This window comes from Scaptodrosophila lebanonensis, unplaced genomic scaffold (assembly GCF_003285725.1).
Source record: "Scaptodrosophila lebanonensis strain 11010-0011.00,11010-0021.00 unplaced genomic scaffold, SlebRS2 tig00000113-arrow-arrow-pilon, whole genome shotgun sequence".
NCBI lineage: Eukaryota > Metazoa > Arthropoda > Insecta > Diptera > Drosophilidae > Scaptodrosophila > Scaptodrosophila lebanonensis.
The window spans coordinates 2085480-2108945 of NW_022060575.1; the positions used below are offsets into that span (position 1 = coordinate 2085480).

At 38.3% G+C, this 23466-nt stretch overlaps 3 protein-coding genes across 4 annotated transcripts in view; 2 read left to right on the plus strand and 1 right to left on the minus strand.

The window, feature by feature from the left end:
• Positions 1-23466, plus strand: part of LOC115628316 (serine-rich adhesin for platelets) — a 203272-nt gene that overhangs the window by 21344 nt on the left and 158462 nt on the right. The gene's annotated exons all lie outside the window — the stretch shown is intronic.
• LOC115628320 lies at positions 1014-1772 on the minus strand. The gene has a single exon (XM_030524376.1). It carries the CDS (start codon positions 1733-1735, stop codon positions 1268-1270), a length of 468 nt encoding a protein of 155 aa, XP_030380236.1. The 5' UTR covers positions 1736-1772; the 3' UTR covers positions 1014-1267.
• Positions 2312-2944, plus strand: LOC115628319 (eukaryotic translation initiation factor 5A-like). Its single transcript, XM_030524375.1, has one exon. The coding sequence runs from the start codon at positions 2363-2365 to the stop codon at positions 2843-2845; it is 483 nt and encodes a 160-aa protein (XP_030380235.1). The 5' UTR covers positions 2312-2362; the 3' UTR covers positions 2846-2944.

Genomic DNA, 23466 nt, shown 5'->3' on the forward strand with positions numbered 1-23466 from the left:
TACAAATATATAAATATTGAGAATCGTCGATAAGGCCAAAGTATTATTAGGTTTGTGCAAAGTATGTCACCGGCGGAAGGAAGCATCTCTGACCATATCCGCTCTTCTTCTTCATTCTTTTAATCAAAAATATGTTTAGCATCATGATGTATTCTTTGTCTGTCATCTTCGATCGAGCTTAATTGTGGCAAGTTAGTCGACAGGTGGCGCCAAGTGGTGCTCTGTGTTCGCTCACAGTTTGCGTTTCACGCACTGTACCGATTTCCATGGCTTTAATTACGAAGCGACCGGACAAACAAGTGGCCGGCCAAGTGGGATGACCAGCCCCATTGGCCCAGATTTGCTGCCTAAGGCCGCTGATGGCGTTGCGTGAGTACCGTTGAATGCCACAGCCACACCCCTTTTGGCACTTGCGCCTCACTTGCAACCGTTTTCACGCCTCAACTTAGAGCCACACACTCGTATGTGAGCTCTCAGCTTTACTTTCAACCTGTGTTCGCGCGCATTTCACATTAATTTGCCGGCCGCTAATGGGCACGCGGGCGGGGTACCCTCTGAGTGAGTGTGTGTGTGGTGCGGTGTAGTGTGTGGTGTCTGTTGTGTGTTGTGCCCAGCCACTTGGCCAGCGAGTGCTAAATTATGCGCACGAAACGAAACCCAACAGAAAGCGCCGCATTTACGCACTTCTCTGCGGAACCTACAAAAAAGCGTGGGGCGAATGGGGAAGACAAGCGGACATGCGGTGGCGCAAAAGACCGGATGTGCATATGCCATCACATCCACATACATATGTATATGTATGGTATTTTGTGGTCTCCGAAATGCGCTTCGCAGCTATGTTTGGTCCGAAGGAAGCATAAATTAAAACTTTAATGCCAATTGACTTAATTTAATTGGACAGTTTAAAAATAAAGATGGCACTGCATTTAAAATTGGTTGTGGGAGGACTTGAACACCTTTTGACGATCGGCCAACTTATGTAATACGTGCAGCTCCAAATACATACATACGGGTATATGAAATTTGTTTATATAAGTAATTCAGTTGCCAGGAGTGCGTGTTTCATTAAAACTTCGACATTTGTACAATTCCGAAACGTGTCTATATAAAAGTAATATACTTGTAGTTGCCAGGAGGACTGCGTGTTTCATTAAAACTCCGACATTTTTACAATTCCGAGATCGACGTTTGCGAGGCTATTCATATTTGACCCTTCTGATGCTGGCCCAGGCAGACTCTTTCACTTGCATAAGATCTGAGCTTCTACCTAATTCTTACAGTAGTGACGCTTTTCGCAATGAGGCGTGACTTTTGAAGATACTGTCGATTTCGGTTTGCTCGATCTCTTACGCCGCTTTCCATGGCTTCCATGTTTTCTGCATGCTTCTGAGAGCAAAAGTTTGCTTTGTCGCTCTCGCACTGCATTCGCCAAATCCACATACTTTTGTTTTTTCTCCTCATTCATACACTTCCAGATGACGCTGGCCCTGTGCTCTATTAGTTCGTTCTCAATTTGATAAATGCGATCGGATTGACTGCTTAAGCGTTTTATCTGTTCCTCTCGCAGCTCGTTGAGGAAATTTTGGAATGGTGAATTACTTGCCCGTAGCAAAAATTGACGTCGTTCCTCCAGGGCCAAGGTGCTTGGCGAGAATATTACGTGGCGGCTCGGAAGGGCCCGTCGCTGCCATATAAAATCACGCAATTTACCAAAGTTATTCCAAATAAAAGCCATTCTGAAGAAATTAAACAATCTGCTAAAAAATAAAACGAAAAAAAAATTGCACTTGAACGAAATTTTGGTTTTGAGAAATTTTAAATGACTGACGATTTATTTTATTTTTTTTTTGCCAACGCCTGCTAGATTTGTTTCATTTAAATTAATCCTTCACAGTCATATCGACTTCCTTTGAGCTTTAAAATACTATAAAATCGAAAGTAAATTCATAACTTATTTTGCAATTTATTTTTAACACCATGAAATAGTAAAGTAGTATTTCCTAACATTGATCTAAATTGGAGCTATCGAGTATATAAATAACAAATAAACCGCTTTTAAAATGCATCAGAATTGTATTGTTGAGTAAAAATTCTGTTCCTGTTTTTTTTGTGCCCCACTTTAAATAGACTCCGATACTTTCAAATATAATATACATTTATCGATTATGCATGATAGAAACATGATGACATGTCATCGGATTACACAAAATCACGAACGGTATTCAGATCCAAGTAACCGTAGATATGTATTTCAATTGCCCTTTAGATATAGTTTTCTAGTCTCAGTTTCGGGCTAGAGTTAGGGTCGAACAGACGTCGAATTTGATTTATTTTTATAAACTTCACGAAAAGAATTCTAATTATGGCCGAAGACGAAGAAGTGCAGTTTGAAACCGGAGACTCTGGTGCTTCCAAAACATATCCCATGCAATGCTCGGGATTGCGCAAAAATGGATTTGTTATGCTGAAGGGGCGCCCTTGCAAGATTGTGGACATGTCCACATCGAAGACCGGAAAACACGGACATGCCAAGGTACACCTGGTGGGCATCGACATCTTCACCCAGAAGAAGTACGAGGACATTTGCCCCTCAACCCACAACATGGATGTGCCGCATGTGAAGCGTGAGGACTATCAACTAACAGATATTAGTGATGATGGTTATGTCACATTGCTATCAGACAACGGCGACTTACGCGAGGATCTGAAGGTTCCGGAGGGTGAATTGGGCGGCGCCCTACGGTCTGAGTTTAGCGAGGGAAAGGACTTGCTCTGCACCGTACTTGCTGCCTGTGGTGAGGAGTGCGTCATTGCCATGAAGGCCAATGTTGGGCTAGACAAGTAAAGGCTTTTATCACACGTCACAATTCAAAAGAGAGGTCGGAGCTTTTGTGGAGTCTGAACTTTTGAGTAATGCATAAAATAAATGACGTTTCATAAATGATAACTTTGGTTTGGGGGATCTGAAAGGATTGTATAAAAAAAAAGATAAAAAGCAGTCGCCATTTTGTAGCCGATTGCAGTTATCGATTGTTAAAACAGCTGACTGTATTATAAGGAGTTGCCATCTCGTGTTATTAAATATATGTATATTTGTTTCACCGCTTGGAACATCTATTATGCATATGTATATATTTTTTTAAATGAGCCGCGAAAATAGTTTCATAGTGATAATAACTCTTTGGTACAATGACAACAGATTTAAATACATTTTCAGTCTTCCCATGACCAATCTCAAACCAGACTACCTAATGCACCATTTCAATGCGCCATGCTCCTATGGAGTCCCAATAAATCTTTCCTTAATTGAGGTCCCATTAACAGCACCCCGGTCTTGTGCAGCAGGGAGTAGCAATCAAAGCGCCCGCACGATGTGAACTTTCCAAACGAACTCATCAAATCAATTAAACAATATTAGAAGGTCATAATCGACCTCTAGGTCAGCTACGAAATTATACTTTAATCCCAGATCGTTTATCAAAACGATCAAATGTAATATTTTGGATAAAAATGTAGAAACAAAGACGAAGGTGAGGTCAGTCCGACACTCATCAATTCATGTTACGTTTATTGATGCATTGACTGGGCTGTCGCTAATTGTTTGATTTTAGTTGGAAAGCAACCTACCGCATTCTAACGATTACAGCTTGAGGCACAGTTCAATGGACCTCGTGCTATTAACCACCGGTTGATCCATTGGCCAGTTGCAGCCATCAACCATAGACATGCGAACACCTGAACAATTAAACGCCATTTGCGTAATTTCTTTGAACGTCGTTTTCCTTTCGTGTTTTCATTAATTTTCTTGGGCTGCATGCACCAAGCAGTCGACGACGACAGCGACGCCGACGCCGACGCCAACTATGTGTTAACTGGCACAATGTACGCCAACAATCTTCCTCCTGCCCTCTTTCTCGGGACTGCATCGTGCGTTTCCCGCTTTTCAATTGACAGCCATCGTTTTGCTTCCTTGTTTTTTTAAACGTCTGGCTACCCCGTCGCTCCCTATTGGCAATTGATTGACTGCATTTGCATTGGCAAGATAGACTAGACTGTACAGGCAGCCAAACACATACACAGACAGACAGGCAGGCAGACAGACGGACAGACAGACAGACACTCATCCATTCATGCATTCATGCAGTCGACCGGCCCGGCAGTCATTCATTCAAATTTTGTAACTGTTTTGTCTGCCAATTTGACATTTTTGCCAAACGATCTCAAAGTCCGTTTGTGGGTGTGTATGTGTGGCTTTGTGTGTGTGTTTGTATATTTATGTGTGTGTGTGTGTTTGGAGTTGGTCGTATCTTGTGCGTGGCTACAACCACATCTACTCGTATGCACAGCCGTCCGTCACCACCGTCTGCTGATCATTTGTCGCTACGTTTCGAGCTGTAATTTAAAATGTTGTCATGTCTGTAAACAAATGCAATAAATTGCTAATACTACAATTTAATAGGAGCGCGAGCGGTTGGCAGATTGCCGACCCAAGCTTTTTTCCATGCGAAAGGATTAGGTTGCCAGTTCAGTTGGCACTCCCAGATTTTCGCTCCCATGTGCTGTAGCGATTGGTATTGTGGGAATGACTCCGCCTGGCAGTTGGCAGCACAAATCAAATTAAAGCCTCCGGGTGATGTCATTCTCAACCCAAAGTCCAAAATTCAATTAGTCGCCTAGGCAGCCGGCACACAATTAAAAATAACAAATAACAATCCAAATCGGATATGTTGACAGCTCTGATGAGGGCGGCCTTAAATGTTATTGCCATTGTTACATCTGAAGCACCCGCATATAAGTAGGTTCCTATGTGCATATACTTGTACTATATACGAGCATAAACATACATATATTTATACTATATATGTATACTGATAATGTATTTATTTGCTTTATTTCAATTGAAATGCTTAGACTTTTTCAGTTGTCTTAATGGCTTTTGTTTTTTGCTGATGATCATGGTCAATAATTTAGACATAATCAATCAATATGGTGCTAAGTTTCCCAAGTCAAGCAATTTATATCTTGTTAATTAACATTTCTTATAGTAGGGGCCGGAGGGTACGTTAATACTTAGGAAACCAAACGAATGTTCTAGAATTCATGTCCGGCTAAGAGGGGTCTCCGGTTACAAGAGGTGTCCATTAAGAGAGTTTTCACTGTATATATGTCCACATATCTATTCATGATTGATTGTTTACAATGCTAAGAAATTAGTTTTTTTAATAAAACGAGATTTGTACATATGTATAGTACATTTTATATTTCTAATACGTCAAGCTGTGCTGAGAAGGTTTACTAAGAACTCCGAATTTATATAGCAGGGAGAAAAGTTGTATGTCGTTTCATTATGTTTTATATTAATGGAAGATAGGACGTAGGAGAGTGCTGGTAAAAGCAAGGCGCAAACAGGAAAGTGGCTAGTGAAGAAGATAAAGATCAGCGGTCAGGAAGGAGTGGAGGAGTAATCAGTTGTCGTCATTTATGAGTCAGTCGTCAACTCTTGTTCTAAGCAGTCAGTTCTGAGAAATTATTATTTTCAGCAGCTCCGATTCCTGCTCTCCCGTCACAAACAGGCTTACAAATATGAAATTCGTAATTATTAATTATACAATATAACATTAACAAATGGGATAAAATCGTATACTACTTAGTTTAGTGCGAATGTATGAAACACATAGAAGGAGGCGCGGGGGTCTACTACAAACTACTATATACAATATGAATTCTTGATCAGCATGAAAATACAATACAGTTGATATAGCCATATCAGTTTGTTTGTCCATCCGTCTGTTCGCCCATATGCAAGCTAGGATCTTAGGAAGTGTGAAGCTGCAATAACCCAACTTAATTAATACAATTTAATTATTATTGATACAATTTTTAAATATTTTAAAATTGTTTTTGTTGTGGTACAGTTGGTCCATTCAACTCTAGCATTCCCTGTTTAATATTATCCTACTACTAGTACGCATAATATGAAAATAAACAAGTAAAGAAGCTAAAGTCGGGTGTCCCGACTTTGAAATACTCTGTACATATGTTTACAATAATTATAGAAAATAAAAAAAATTAAGAAAATTAAAAAAAAATTTTTGATCGATTTTACCTTTCTCGGTATTCGAACTCACGTAAAGGGTGTATAATTGCACATTTACATAGCAAGTGCGTCTGTGTGAGTGTATGTATGTATGCGCATCTATTCGTGTCTGTGTAAACATGTGTGCAGTCAACCAAAGCACCAGCATCAACAACAGCCGCGGGCAGCGCTTGAGCAGCGCTGCAGCAGCAAATACATTTATGGCTATAACTTCTTGTCAAATCGGTCTATCATAGTGAAACTTGGCATACGGACACATAATAACTAACTGGGGGTATTTGCAAAATTTTAGTTCGAAATTCCAAGAATTACGGGAGTTAGAGAAAATCGCGATTTGCATGGGAGAGGGGGGAGGGAGGAAAATTCCAAAATACACATTTTCTGCGTATTCACATAAGGCATCTTGGACTAAAATTTGGTGTTCCTAGGTTTTATAGTCTCCGAGATATAGGCGATTATACGAATGGAAAATCGGGAAACCTCCATAGGGGGAAAGTGGGGGGAAAATCGAAAAAATGTTTTTTAACGGTATCTATTGGAAATGTGTGTACTTATGCCCTCATTTTTAATAAGAAGTTGTTACCGAACTACTTAGAAGTGCTCATTCATGCTCGTTGCTCTGCCTTTCCGTCATCGCAACGGTCGGATCAAAGTCAAACCAGTTTTCTAGAAGTCCGCCCCGCTCAACGCTGCCGATGCATTTAAACAACATAAGCTGCATTGCCACTGATGACTGCTAATTGTTATTGATTTTAGCTTTGCATGTGGCAGCATAAATTTAAATTATTCACAGTTGCCGTCGTGATGCTGCCATTGTTGTTCTACATGCTAGATAGAACGAAAAGGGCAAATGGGCAAAATCTAGCTTAATGGAAATACTTGGGTGGACTACATAAGCTTGGTGGACGGCATGAATTCAAGTGCAGTAACCAATATTGAATATCACCATGACTATAGCAACAACAAGCGCTATAGTAATAATAATAGTAACAAGAAAAACAACGGCACTTTTTACTGGGTGCAGCAGACAGCACACTGTTATCTTGGTGGCTCACTTAACAGCCCTCTTCCCAAGTTGCAGCGAGCGCTCTTGACCTCTGCTCAGCTCGAAATAGGCAGAAACAACAACAATAACAACAATAAAGACTCTGCATGCGCCGTCGACTGTCACTCACAGAACACGAGACACGAGCAGCAACAACATCGAAAGAAAATCCATCAAAAACAGCCCAGGAATACGCCCCGTCATAAAAGCCCAACAAAACATGCGCCCATCTATCCAAAACTAATTACACGCTTTAATTTCCCGACAGTGCGATATGTGTCGCACATACTGCTTTAAAAAGTAGCGGGTGGATGTGGCTGGCATTAGTCAGCGATTTTACATGCAGCCCTCATGGATACCATTACGAGCGATGTGTATCTAACGGCCACAAATAAACACTTGTCACTCAATTAGAATTAAACTTCATTCAATTCTCATTCTAATTCCATGGCGACAGCGGGAAGAGTTTTCAAATTGCTTATTAAGGCAGCTCAATGTTAAAAAGACAAGACCGATATGGCATTAGAGGCTGCAACATTTTTACTCTCACTGGGAATTCGATTTTTGAAATCAAACTGATACAATTTTTACTCCGAAACGGCTAACTCCCTTGGTGACCATCTAATATATTCTCTTAAATAATATGTTGCACAGTTCTTTTTTTAAATGAACATTTGTGTTTGTTACTGAACGATAAGCCTATTTAAATGTTATTCAAAAGCGTGTCTCTAATTTCAGGTATAATTTATTTATAACTATATTGGAGCAATTATTCGCAATTTTTAATTGGGATGCAATCATCAATATTTGCTACAAAGGCGAATCCTGTGTGCGCTTTTATTATAAGTAACTGGTAGCATAAATTTCATTTTGTTGCATTTTCAAATTTATTTATTTTGCCTTAAACTTTTTATCATAAAATCAGTTTTCTTTCCCTTTCTTTGCAGGTGAATATAAGCATTCGTTTTAGGCCTGATTTGTGCGGTTGCTTTCAATGATCTGACAACGATTTGAACGACGGTTGCGTGCATCTGAGAAAATACGGAAAGCGCTAATGACGTAACGGCGCCTTTGATATAGATAAGCGCAATCTAATTTGAGCCGCGTTGTTTAATTAATTGGTGTGGCAACTAATGTAAGTCACTTGTGGAAGAATGTGCGTGAGGCAATTAAAAAGATTTATATATGTAGGTGACCCCAAACGCCATCTCTCCCACTCGCACGTACAAGAAGTTATTTAGTTTTTGTTTTTGCATTACTTGACAGGGCTTGACCATTCAAATTAATGGGTTAAAATATGTGTAGTTTGGCACCACAAGATAAGCATAGCTCGACGGACGAACGTGTCGGCCACGGCGAAAGAGGTCATTGGAAAGTTCGTAGTTGATTTTATTACCTGTGTCTGGTTTTTTTTCTCTCTGAAGCCTGTGTGACAGTTGGGTTGTGCATATATTATGTAGCGAGAGCTGTTGATGGATGGACATGGTTTCGCTCAGGTGTACAATAAGTCAAAACGAATCTGCTGTTGAAAAATATCGGGTTTTCTTTCTTTCTTTTTTTTTTTTTTACAAATGTGTCTAAGAACGCATGCACTTCTTTCAATATGTGAGATGTGTGATGGCTATCTATAACATCGAAAATTAAAGACAATAAAGAATTGAATAAGGTTTAATAGATTCTACGCACTTTGTACTTTATTGATAATTTTAATTAAATTCGTGCTGATATTTTCTGTGTTCCCATACAATATAAATTACAAGATTTGTCTCTATTGAAACATCAGCTCGATTTAAGGAGCATATTTGCAAGTCATATACACACAATACTAGTTAAACATTTAAACGACTTCTAAACATTTATTAACCGTACTAATCGATAGATGACATAGACCAATCGATTTATATTAAAGTTGAAGTTTCCAAGCTTACAAGTTCTATACATACGATTATATGCTTCTTTTTACCTTTTGATCGTTTATAGAGATAGTTTAAATAACATTGTGGGAACTAGTCGTAAACATTAAGGGATCTTTTGAGTTTATTTAATTATAAACACTCCCTAATTTATGAATAAACATAGTTAGAAAAATGTCATCACCAGATCAAACAAAAACAGCAAACAAGACATTTAAGTTCATTTGCATACGACTATCTGTTTCATGGCACTTGTCAATAAATGGCCCCGTTCTGGCCCCTTGCTCCACCTATTTGGTGGCATTGCGTGCTATGTACATAATGTTTTGTAAACTAGGCACATAAAACTAGATGCAATAAAATATGAAGCGACATTTGGAAGACCTTAACAAATGTAAAATTCATACGCTAATTGCGTGCCAAGAGCATCGGTGGACGCCAAACGGAACGACCCTGAGCATAATGTTTACGTTAAACTATTGAATATGAAACGATGAAACGCAGAAATATGAAAAGATGCAAAGTATTGGGTAACATCAAACAAACAAACAAGGCAAGCCAACAAGCTAAGCAAACCAGGGAGGGAAAGAGGGCAGGGAAATGAGTAACTGGTGCGACAATCGACTCGTAAATCAAATTGCAGCATTTACGGCCACGCTCCATGCTCCACTGGCAGTCAACGAGGGAACAGCAGTAACAACAGTAAGAGAGCTGCGTACGGTTTTTAATTGCAGTAAAATAAATTCAACAACTTGCCTGAGGCGCCCCCAAGAGAGGGTGTGGAGGGGCGGTGCACATTGGGCCGCAAACCTTGATTCAGAGCGTATGAAAATATATATTTTAATTCAGTTATGATGACATTTTGGTTAGTTTGTATATGTATGTATGTATGTATATATTATCACATTGGGATATCTTTGTTGGAGCAAGTCTAGAAAAAACAGTTCCCTTCTTTTTAAAGTATTCTATGCCATGTGTATTTCTTTTTAATATCCACAACATTATTGCCTATAATTTGACCAAGAACTTAAACAACTTTTGGTCAGTAAAAATCTTTTCATTTTCCATGCTTAATCAGGTATATATTACACCATATTAGAAGTAGTTTATGTATAAATATTGAAGGAATTAATAGCCTGTGTATAAGCAGCCGTTCATAGTATTTTGTAAGTTTTTATATCAAATTGCAATTTGATTCTCCAATATTCCGAAATTCAGTTACTATATTAACAGCATTTACAGCTTGATGCCGAATTTAAAAAATATTTAATTTATGCGCACATATATATCTTGTAACTACCTACATATAACCACCTATTATTGCTGCAACTATGAAATTTTTATATAGTCTATATAGTGTTTTTTAAATCATATTTTGAAAATGCATGCTCTTTCCCACTGAAAAGAGAGCTTCGACAGTAACAGTTTTCATCGGAATGGCGCACCATCCACAATTGATCTTTTCCGCGCCAAGTTTGGTAATTGTGTTATCAGCCGTCTCGGCGATTTCAATTGGAAAAATAGGAATGTTATACTCTTCTCCCTCTTATTTTTTTCAATTTTCGAAAATAAACCACTGTATGGGCTGCCAAAATGAAACCACTGTATAGACCACCCTATATAGTAATGCTATAAAATGTTCTCTTTAATAAATCAGATTATATGTTATACTAAACTTATATACTTACTTATATAGTACATATCCTCTGTGTATCTAAGCGGCTATAAAATTCAGTTTCAGTTTGAAGTATAGTAGCCACAAAGAACTTAATTATAATTAATCCTCTATTTGAATATGAAAGTTTGAAGTAAACCCTTATCAGGATCGCAAATTTGCACAAAAGCCAATCACGAGGAAGCACTGTGCGACGGTGCGTGCGTGAGTTAAATGCTTTCGAGGGGCAATGCAAACTCATAAATAAAGCAGTGGGGGTAAAAATAACAACAATAGCAACAAAACTACGACAGCAACAACAACAACAATAACAACAGGCAACAAAGTTGCGACAGTTAAACTGACACTGCCTCCGAATCGCCGACGGATAAAGAAATGCGCCACAAGTGACCATTAAACTCAATTGAAGCGCCACATTAAATGAATTAAAATGGTGGGCAGCGAGCGCAGCAGGTTTATGGAGGAGAAATACGCGTCGGCGCGTTTCGTTGAAGTCTCCATTAGATGCAAACTGATGTTGCACATGCGTCGCTTGTGGCATTAGTTTGTCGATTTGATGCGTGGGTTGCTTGCCACAATGTGCGCACACACACACACACATATACATGCCTCCAAATGGAAATATCTTATTGGGTGAAATTGAGTGATTTGTGGGAATTTGAATTTTTCTGGTTCCTGTTTACGAAAAATAAAAAAAAAATTGGAAATGCATTCCCTCCTCTCCTTGCGAAAATAATAATAATAATAATGAAAATTTCCTTTTGTAAACGGAAATTAATTTTTACAGATTTTCTTTGACCAACTTTTGTGGGCCTGGGAAGCAGGAAAAGCGGCTTTGCGGGCAAATTTACCAATTTTTTTTCCTTCAACGTTTGAGTAGTTTTTCCTGCATTGTTTGTGCGTTGTCGTCGTCTAATAAAATGTTTATATTTTAATTTTACTCTTTTTTCTTTATAAAATTGTTGCCTTAAACTCGTTTGGAAATTGAGACATAACTGTGTGTATACTTAGTATGTGTGTATTTTAATGCATTAACATTTTCCTTGGGAATTATGTCAGTTGGCTAGTCTTCCTTTTGTCGACGCTGCTGTTATTATTATTGTTGTTGTTGTCGTTAACAAAACGCACAGGCAACAACACCAGACAACAACGCAACAATCCGGCAGTAATAGTTATACATATTTTTATTGTTTGTAAATAAGTATGAGAAGTGTTTCTGGATGGTATTACTTGCGGCCACATATGCAATCCAAATTGAACGTGCCAATTTGTTATAAAAAAAAAAAAATGGTGAAAAAGTTATGCATTCTGTGGTTATAACTCACTTTTATGGGGGCACATATCTGAATTAATTATGTGCGCGCAACCGTAAATCGTGTTTTACAAGAATAAGTTATTCAGAATCAAAATTGGAGTAATCGGGTTAATGTCGGGCTATAATGCAGCCCGCGATATAATGAACTGAGACAAACTAATATTTCAAAAGCATGACGTGTTTCTCTCTTAAAATTGGCTTTGAAATCAGCAATAATGTGTATTCGTCTCTGTTTTCAGTATCAGTTGATAACATTTTTGTTTTCTACACCGCTGTTAACTCTAAAGCCCACGATGCTGTTATTTAACTGCCATTACTCTTAGAAATATATGTATACCATCTGCTTAACTTTCCCAAACTGTTAAAAAATAACAAAATTTGTTGAATTCTAATACAAGTCTAATACAATGCCCACGGTTAATCTAATTTTCCATACACTTGATTAAGTCTTCTGTGGGGTTGGTCTTTAGTTCCCTTTTGTGGCCTCAATCGACTCAAGGCGCGCTATCCGGAACGGATATTTGAGTTTCGGGAACAGGAAGAAGCCGCAGAGAGCCAAATCTGTTTGGGAGATGACATTGTTTCAGGTTTGCCAAAAATTCAGTCCCAATCTAAAATGTGTTGGCGCATTATCGTGTTGGGTTGATCCACAAGAGATGTGGACAGATTTTTGAGCCCAATTTTCTTCACTTTTTCAATGTTATCGTTGTTGACAGATGTGGACGGACGGACGACTTGCATTAAGAACATTTTTACGAACCCACAATCCCTACTGAACGCTTCATGCCACACAAATAATTGTCTTTTCAATTGAGTAGACTTCCCAAAAACCTTTTCATGTTTCCATATCCGTTATTCCATGGTTAAAGTATTTTCTTTATGTACTTTGCTTCTTTTGGTGTAGTGGATATTGTTAACAAATGTTCAATAATGTTTGAAAAGTTGAGATTTCTTGCCCTTGTTATCTTTATAAACCTGCACTTATAGAAAACTGACCCCCCTACATCCACTTCACCTCCCACTTGCACTCAACTTTTCTCTCTGCGCCTCTAATATTGTGGGGGAGTTGTTAATTCAAAGTAAGCTGCCGAATTTTCCATGACTTAAAAATTAATTAAACTGCCTCTGGCTGCAATTGCAACCGATAGAAGAAACAACAACAGCAACAATAACTAGCAGCTTTGCGGCAACACGTCATGCCGCTTAAAAACGTCATTAACATTAACCCCAGACGCGGAATTTTCACCTTGGCTGCCAACTTCAAATTGAACGAACGAAGGAGACAGAAATCAACTCATTAAAAGGCAGCAGCAACAAGGTAACAGACAAGTGGCAGAGAGCAGCAGTTGGAGCCCAGTTGGAGACGAGAGCCAAATTAATGCGGGTGTCGCCGTCGAGCCACATTCACTTGTCGCGCTGTGGCGCAATCTGCGCGGCATGCAACGGTGGCTACTGTCCCCGACATCGGCTTCGACGCAACGGCCGATCGTCCAGTGGTTGGTGGACGTCAGCGAGTCCACCTACCACTACCTACTACCACTGACAACAAATGTGAAATTTGAATTTGAACTGCAACAATTTAAAGCTGTGGCATTTTCTTTTTGAAATTTATTTCGTGTAATTTCGCTTTTATCGCAGAGGTGGAGCAGCGGAGAGGCAAACGTGTAGAGAAGTGGCGACTCCCACGTAATCGCAGCAAAGCGACGTCGGCGGTAACCGTGATGGCGGTGCTTGCGGGGGTGTGGTGGTGGTGGTGGCGGCTACCATGTCTCCTTGTCTCTCTAAATTGACATTTTAAATGCATAACAGTGGCAAATTTATGTGGTGCCAGTGCCAGTGCCCGTCGCTGTCTGCTGCTGCTCGAAAATTGCGGTATTCGGCGGTATTCATTTAAGCGAAAACTCATTTCGGACATTTCTTTAAACAGTTAGGAAAATAGGCATAGAGTTCTGTAAAACTCCTGTTTTTCACAAGCTGCAGAAACTGGGCTGTATCTGGTTGCATAGTCTAGTCGTTTAAAGTCTTTCAAGACTTAAAGCCAATTGAACATATTTGGACAAACTTAATAAAAATAATAATTGGAAACTTCAAACGTTTAAATGGCCTAGTCTTCAAATTACTAAATTAGCATTTCTGTTTATTAAAGTTAAATTAGGGTGGCACTGAAACCAATAAGTTACTTTTTAAATACAGGGCTCTATATGTTTGAGAGGGTTGGACAAAACTCGATGGTTTTCTGCAGCAAAGCCCAATAGGGTCCATACAAAATAGGAATTAACAGTTCTGTTTATTAAAGTTGAATTAAGGTGGCACTGAAATTAAAAAGTTACTTTTTAAATACCGTGCTCTATAATTTTGAAACGGTTGAAAGCAATTCCTGTTAGTTATTCTTGAAGTTTTTATATTTTTAAAATACACCTTGCCCTAGACCTTTTGTAATACAAACTCGGTCTAACACGGTTTAAAATTTGCTACGTTTGCTCGTCTGACACGCTGAAAACCTCGTTCTTACACGTTAAAAGTTGAAAAATATGTTCAAAAATGAAGCGTATTACCTTAACTTTTGTTTGCCTCGTTTAACACGATTTCACTTAACACGAGGTTTTCTAGGTGTAAATAATTTTGAAATATATTACAATATAATTTAGTATACATTTCAAAGGTATAGGTGTCAGTCAATTAGTTTTTAAGCAGATTTTTTAAGCAATTTTATTATTTTCAACTGGAATTTTTACCTAATTTAGATATGTAACTACTATTTGCAACCAATGTGTAAAAATAAAAACAAGAATTCGTTCACTGATTTCAAGTTTTTCTCCAAGTGCTGCTGGCATTTCTTACTCAGTGACAGAGAAACCCAGCCCCTGTTGCCACGCTCAATCAAGTTCTGGACCACTCTGACTTACTTTTCTGTGGATATGCCGCAATTTGTAGCAAGCCACTTCTAACGGCTCTATCGTTGTCACAGTTGCTGCCGCAGTCCCGATTGCGTCCGTTGCTATTCTCAGCGCTGCCAAACTCATTTTCACCTAGCAATTTCACCCATCAGTTTGCGTACCCCAAAAAGTCTTGACAAATTAATAAACAAGCAGTCAGGCGGCATGCCAGCCAACCAGCCAGCCATCCAGCCAGCCATCCAGCCAGTCAGTCAGTCAGCGAGGCCAAGTTTTCAAAGTCTTCCAAGTCTGCCAAGTCAGGTAAATCTCTCTGAGATCGCGTCAAGCCCGCGGCTTTTGCAAATTGCATTCTTAATGAAATTTTCTTTGCTCGAGGTAATATGTTTGCAGTTATGCAAATGACTGTACAAGTCAAATGACGACTGATCCAACTGAAAAATATTGTAGACAAAAACATATTTGCCAGCTGACAGCCAGCGTAGCTGGCGGTCAAGTGATTTACGCCTTAATTATGCGACATTAAAACGTAAGCAACGAAAAGAGTGGCAAGCTCAAGAAAAACGAAAGCTACGTGAGGTCCTTTGGATAGCTTTGTGGCAGCTGTTCCCGAAGGAGTGGAGACTATAAACACATGCCTGTTTCACTTAAAGATGGGTGCGTGAATACATTTTCACCAACCATTTCTAGGTAGCAATAATGCCTCAAATGCTATGTTTAAGGCAAATTGTGTTAACCAGTTTATAATGTCTGTGTTCTTCTAATGTGATAAAAAATATTATTATACAAGGAAAGCAATTTATTTTATTCAAAATGGTCCCTTTCGGGCTTGCACGGTCGAAAATAATGGCGAATAAGTGTTTCAGCTTGTTGGTCGAGGTGGGCCTTTGGTCGGTACACAAAACGCTTTTAAAATGTTGGGATGGTAAAAATACGATTTTTTTCAAGTACCATTAAAATGTAATGAATTGTTTACTTTATTGATGAGATATTTCATTTCATTTATTATATTTTCAATTCTGCTATTATTTAATTTTTTTGACTACATATTCGACAATCACGAACTTTGGATTGTTAACATGTTTGCCAAAATCCAAGTCATCAGGACTATTCCTGGACTGTGCCACGAGATATTCAATTATCACCATAGTCTCTTGATCCATCAGTTGAAACGTTGTGGAAAAAGTTTTACGGATTTTAAAAATAAACCTAATTTTAGCTCAAGTCATGTCAAGTGTCAGGAAATTTTTACTGTAAGTCAGTAATGGAGGTACTTTTGCAATCAAGCAGCCAACAGTCCTGTTCCTCTTTTTTATTCCTTCTCTATATTTATATTTTTATAGGAATATTTTAATTCCTTCTAAGTTAGTCTAAATACACGATTTATCATATATTTTCGTGAGTCACGGTGGTGAGTCGTGAGGCAGGGCCATCCCTAATTTGAATGTCAATGTTACTTTTGGCTTTATTGACTTCTAGCATGCGATGCGCTCGTAGCGCCAGTTGCCAGAAATTCGCGGCCATCGCGTGCTTAGGCCAAGTTTACAAACGCTGTTTGTTGTTGCTGCTTTTGATATTCTTGTCTTTGTTGTTGTTGTTGTTGCTGTTACCATGTGTATCATTTGTAACCCCTAAATTAGTTAAAGTAGTAAACGTTGGCCAACGCTTCGCCCCGTCCACTTTGAATTTTAATTAGCAACACTTGTCTAGTTCCACGTCGCCTCTGATACGATAATTTCCGTGTGGACAGACACGGTTGGCGCCCCGTCCCGCCCCCGGGGGTTCGGCGGAGGGTCTGCAATTGTTTATGTTTACTCTGTAAGATTTAACACATTATTATTACATGCCAAATGTCTGTCTGCATATGTTAATTTTATTTTCGTTTTTTTTTTGTTTTATTTCTGCTATTATTGGTGATTTGGTATTTTATTTTGGTATTTTTTGCTAGTCTTTTGGTAGCGTGTCTGGATGACGTTCAATGACCGAACAGTCGGAGCTTTGCTTTGCATGTGGCCAATGCAATTTGCATTGTTAATGGTGCACTCTATTAAATATTTGTACATACTCGTACATAAATCAAAATGTCTGACATTTGCTAAAGGAGCCTTCAGCTGCAGTTGGTAATTGTTTTTATTGGCAGTTAAAAGTTCATAAATGATTGAAGACGTATAATTTCAGGATGGTTAGGTGAAATTGGTTTTAATACCCTGTACAAGAGTATTATGAAATCGTTCAGTTTTTGTATCACTCAGAAGGACACGTGCTAGGTCAGATAAACTATAACTATACACTTGTATTCTTGATCGGCATAGCATGACGGGATGTTTAAAATGTCTCTATTCTTCTTTATGAAGGCAAGTAAAGTGTTAGAGTCTCCAAACATGGATTGCATGTTCTTCTAAGTACGGGAAAGGACAAGCTTATGTTTTTTCCCTGGACTGAAAATGTCTTTGGGCTGAAAATCTGAGGCATATACTATAGATCCAGGAAAGGGTATGTTTTATTTTAAATATCTTATCTTGATTTCCTTTTTTTTCGTCTTTTTTTCGATATCGAACTCCTTTAGAGCCTTATACCCATTTGGACGCATGCTACTATAGATTACAGACACACATCTTAGCGAATCCAAATAATTTATTTAGTTTACGCATCTGGGTTTACGACTGGTTCTTCAACTTATTTCTTCAAATGGAAACAGTTCATCTGTATTTTTATTTATTTATTACTATTATTGAATGAATCAATTGAATGAAAAATGGGCCGCGTCTGAACAAAGGCTACACTGCGTGTGCAAGTTTTAAATGAAATTTTGTTGAAGCTCTTGATCAGCTTGTAGAAAATGAAGTCTGAGATGCAAAATGCACGTGCACCAACTCGATTTAGTGCACAAAAGTGAAGGCATAGTTTTCACTTGATGAAGTTCGACTAATCCGGCTTTATAATCTCGCACACGTTATGTGGCAGTATGCTAACTAGCATCTGTACATGAGTGCGCCCATGTCCCAATCTTAACCCCTATGATTAACAGAGTACCATTTGCTCATTGCCAAGTTTCACCACGTATTTGGTTTATTTTCTTCTTGGCTCTTTGTCTTTGTGCGTTTGGGCTCAATGTGAAAGTGGGGAATGAAATGCATAGCTACAAAATACAATAGATACATTTATAAAAATTCAAAATGCAATGCACTTGACTCTTGGCACGTACGGATTTTGAGTGTCTAAATGCAATACTTTTCTCTGCTCCGACTACGACTACGATTATTGTTGCCGATGCTGGCCAATTCCGTCAGAGTCCGACAATGAGATGTGGCATGCCACCGTCGTCGTTGTTAGTTTTGGGCCTATTACAAAGCACCTGCCGGCGGCGACTGCATGTCATTTTCTGGCCGTATCTCTATAATTCATACGCAATTGTATTGAACAATAAATTAATCATACGAACAGCCAGCCGCAAAGACAAACAGACACACGCATGAGACTTTTTTTTGTGCCGTCTAATGATAAACGTCATAAACAATAGCCATACAGTCAACTGGATATGGATATGTTTATCGCATGAAAATCATTTGCACAAAAAAAGAAATAAATTTGTTTCGTGGCTTGTATAATGGAAACGAGAAAACGCAATTTGTAGATCGCCGAATAGCATATGCCTTGATTTACATATGATATGGTCAGACGTCTCGGAATGTTTTAAAATATAGCTTAACATAAGGAATAGGTTGTCAAAATGACAAGTGGGTGCAACTAAATCTATAGTGACAATAGATTGGGGTTTTAAAGTAAGTTTTATTTAAAATACAGTGCATAACACATTTCCTAAGACAAACAAATTAAAGAGAATAGGCTCAGTTCTCTTCTGGCAAATAATTGTTCAGCAACGTCAACAACATTTATAAAATGGCTAATTAATGTCAATATTAAAAATCTTTCAATAAAATTCCATGTTAGAAAAAAACTTCCAGAATTAAAGCAAGAACCTCAAACTTAAATTTTAAGAAAACGAACAAAAATATGCTTTCTATCGATTTTCGGCTGTAGCAATTATTTAAACTAAAAATAAAATTGTATAGTATAGTTATTTATTTATTCTTCTGTCCCAATATTTTACCAGTACATTACAAACTTTAGAGCAAAGTTATGTTAGCCGGAGCAAGGGAGGGTATACATAGATATTTGAAAAACACAGCTCTCGTTACGGACGCGCGTGGAAATTAAAATGCAATTTTCAATTTGGAGAAACTGGGAGAAGAAAAACCAATAGAGCCGACGTGGAGGACGAGATAAGAGGCTGGCAGAGACACACAGATCGAACGTGTTTGGGTGCAAAAGTCAATTAATCATTAAAGAAAATGGTGTTTATTTGATTTTCGTGTTGTCGCCGTTGTTTGTTTCGGTGACTTTGGTTGTTGTTGTAGTTGTTGTTTCTGTTTCTGTTGCTGCATTTGCTTGCACAGGAAACAAGCGGCGGCGTCGGCATCTCTCAGCCACAAAGTAAAAGTGCGCGCCACTGTGACAATGGCAGTTGCACAATTAATTGCATTTTCCAGATGCCGTTTGCCATGTGAAATTCCAGCATGTAGCTCAATTTCAAGCCTCCCCCCCTCCCTTCCTCTCTCTGTAGTGTTGTCAGGGCACGCATGCTGGAGCTCATGATGAATCAAATTAAACTTGTTTTGGGTTTGTTTATGTCTTTTTAATTGTTGTAACCATTTCGTGCGCATTGCGTTAAGTAAGAGCAGTAAACAAAATTGCATTGCCTCCATGCGTGTGCCTCACATGCATTTGTGTGTGTGTGTGTGTATTTTTTTGTTTGTAAGTAAGACCACAGTATCAACAGCATGTCTAGGGTGCCCATTTCAGTTGTCCGGCTCGTTATGTAGGCCTAAATATGAGTCAGTCAGTCAGCCAACCAACCAGCAGCTCATATCGAAATTGGCATAAACAAAAAGTTGCCTTGACAAGATTTTCGTGTCCAGTTTTTGTCCGACGTCAAAAAACACGCCTTAATTTGTCGAGGACCTTATATAACAATTTATGTTTGCACAAAATCGAGTTGAAAAACCAAATTGGACTTTATAGATAACAAGGGAATTGTTGATTGAAAGTCTTGATTGAATTAATTGTTTTCTAGTAATATAAAAACTTCCTTGCAGACAATTGGCGCAATTTTGTATAAATAAATAAATCTTTACATTCATCTAAAGGTATTTTAATAATAACCGCACACACAAATCTTTCCTAGATAGTTCAGTGGAATTTTTTATTTATTTATTATTTATTTGCACTTATCGTTTATTTAGTGAATTGATGAGATTAATATAAATGATTCAGAAAATAGTAACCTCTAACAGCTTCATTGAATGCTTAAAAGCAAAAATGCAATTAAATATATTCATATATGTATCTCAGTGCTTCATTCATTCATACGCTTGATATATGGCAGCTGTGGCATGCCACAAGATACAAAACATTTCGCTTGTCTGTCAATGTCTTAGATGGCAAGATGTGATTTTAATTGAATTTCCCAAAAGAGCAAAACAGAGCAACTGAAATCAAATCACTAATATAGCTGTAAATGTATCAATTACTGGCATGAGTTGCCCCAATTATACGAAAACACACACACACACACACACTTGCTCACTGATATGTGCAAGCTCAACTTTTCATGTTTATAATTTTATTTTATATTTTTCATCGCCCCGCCCATCTCCTTGGGCGTTGTTAGGCCGACTTCATAGTCACAAGCGCCGGTTATGGCGGCACAGCGAGCAATTGTTTTCTAAAAGTTCCCAAAGCCAAAGCCGCAACCTGAAGATTTTTCTATGACTGCGTTGACAGCACAGTGGGAGATCGGCGAGAAAAAATCAGGCTAGCCTATCAGGCTTCATAGTACGCTCAAATTATTAAAGAGGCCCCAAGGCTCCATGTTAACCCAAATAAAATAAATTAACAAAGTATACAAATCAGTTTATTTACAAGCAATCCAGTCATTCTGAAAAGTGCATTTGCTTTTATATCAATGTTTTTCACTTGCTTTGTTATTATTTAAATAAATCTATGTTAATTTTTAATAATAATTTCAATGAAATTATATTGTTTTGGTGTTTTAGAAGATTGATAATAGTACAAAAATTGTGCATTATCATAGATTCTTCTTCGGTTCCAGTTTGGGGCTTACCCTAAAACGGTCCAAATATCCAATAATAAGAGCGCACAGATAATATGAAATGCATAAAGCTCTTTTTAATAATGGTAGGCTCTTCTATATATAGTATGTTCATTATTTCCGCTGCCATGATTTTTTAACACACAGCTCTTACTTTTAATAAATAAAATAAACTGCCAGGTAGTGCTCAACGAAACATCGATTTAACATTGATGTTGTGCTATTTTATTTAAACAATTTTTCAATTTTTATTTTTGCATGTTATACTTTCTTTGGTTTTTTGTTATATTCTTTGAATTTGTGAAAATATCGTTTGTTTTGAAACATTTTGTATTCAATAAAAATGCATCGATGTTTTAAAAAATTAACTTTCCATAGAAAAAAAAAAAAAACGATTATTAGGGAGAAAATCAACAGCGATGTTTGAAATAAAAAATGTATATATCAAGAGAGACTGTCACTTAATGTTGTTAATCAAAAAAGTACTCGTAATATTGACTTTTGATGACTTGTATGGCTTACTTAAAATAACTGATTATATACAGTTTTAAGAACAACGACGCGTTGCAGCTACACCTTTTAAGCATATTAGTGTAACATAATATACGAAAAAAAGAAGATCTAATACAAACTAAAATGTATATTACAAAATAAACATTTTAATGCAAATATCAAATAATTTATAATACCACACAAAGAAATGTGAATGCCCAACAAAACAAGAAAAGGTTCGATGTTTGGACAATCATCGATGGATCGACGATGCATCGTTAGCGAAAAACCATCGGAAAACATCGATGCATCGTGGTAAAAACATCGTCGATGCTCGATACATCGATGTTTTTTTACGTACATTGGGAAATATTTTATGCCCGAAAAACATGCGATAGACAAAGTGATCGTCGCTTCATATTTAGCTTTGTTAAATGATGAATAATCAAAACGTGAATGAATTTTCTTTCAGTGAATTACGCAGTCTGGCGATTATTAAAAGCAAACAGAACATTTTTGAGCTTCGCAAACCAAATTTCGAAGCACTGTGCCTTGCTACATCTCTGGGATAGATGCCGCACTCGACAAGCCTCCAGGCTTGACTTTGCGGCTACTGTCTCTGAGAGTCACTTTTTCTTTCTCAACTTGTCGCCTTGCATTTTATCAAACGAATCTGTGGCATTTCATTTGGTTGCTGTCACATATGAGACACTGCTGTTGTTGTTGCCTCTGTTGTTGTTGCTGCTGCTGCTCGTTGTGTGTTGCTTGCAGCCCACACATTGGCGTTTTTCGAGTTTTTCCTACTTACTTTCAGTAGTTGGCGTTGCCGTGTTGGATTTTGTTAGGTAGTTGTTTTTGTTGTATTTATTGTTAGCATTCTCTATGCTGTGCCTCATGCCATTGAGCAGTCAGTCAGTTGTCCTCGGCTCGCGTCGCCTCGCCTCGCTGCCCCTGTTGCTGCCACAGACACTGCCCCTGTTGCTGCTGTCGTCATAGCTGCGTCTGCTTGTCGCAAAAGATATTTTATCTATGATTTGTATTGTTTTTACAACCGTTTTCAGTTTGACTTTCGTTTGGCCATTGGTGGGGCCGTCTTCGTTGTTGTTGTTGCTGTTGTTGTTGCTGCTTGCCTGAAAGTGAATCTCAAATATTTCTTGATTATGTGCAACGATGCAGCAGCAGCAGCAGCAGCATCGGCAGCAGTTGGAGTTGCAGTTGCGATGCCAATCGCAATGACGATGGACGTGCACCCATGTTGCACGTTCGGCGCTGCCGCAGAATTCGCAATTCAATGCAATGTAACAAGGTCATATGAGACGACACTAACAATGTCGTAGTTGCTGTCGTCTCCCCAGTTGTTGTTATTGTTGCTAATGCTGGTACTGCTGCTGCCTCCAATCGTTAGGCCGCATCGTTGGCTCAATTCATTTGGCTTCGTTTTGTTGCTCGTTTGCCAACGCATTTCACTTTCTATTGCATTTCGAATTCATTTTTATCGATGCTGTTGTTGTTGATGTTGATGTTGTTGCTGTTTCAGTTGCGACAAGTGGGCCGAAATGGACTTTTCAGCTTCTTCTTCTTCTTCTTCTTCTTCTTGATCATAACCGTCCCCATGTGCTTGCTTCTCAACGCTTTTCACTTTCATCAGCGCGTTTTATTTCCTTTTTGGTTATCAACATGTTTTGATAAATTCAAATGTGCGCACGAATCAGAAATCTTCCTGATCTTCACGATGCCGCCCAATCTCATCATCATCATTTATCATTTATATACATATATAGTGCTTTCGGTAATGAATGAGGTTATTGTGTTCTTGGCTCGTTTTGTGTGTCATTCGTCCAGCTCTTTTTTTTTGTGTTTGCG

Excerpts from the sequence above, each read along its gene's own strand:
- LOC115628319 (XM_030524375.1), top strand. The coding sequence starts at position 2,363 with ATGGCCGAAGACGAAGAAGTGCAGTTTGAAACCGGAGACTCTGGTGCT.
- LOC115628320 (XM_030524376.1), bottom strand. The coding sequence starts at position 1,735 with ATGGCTTTTATTTGGAATAACTTTGGTAAATTGCGTGATTTTATATGG.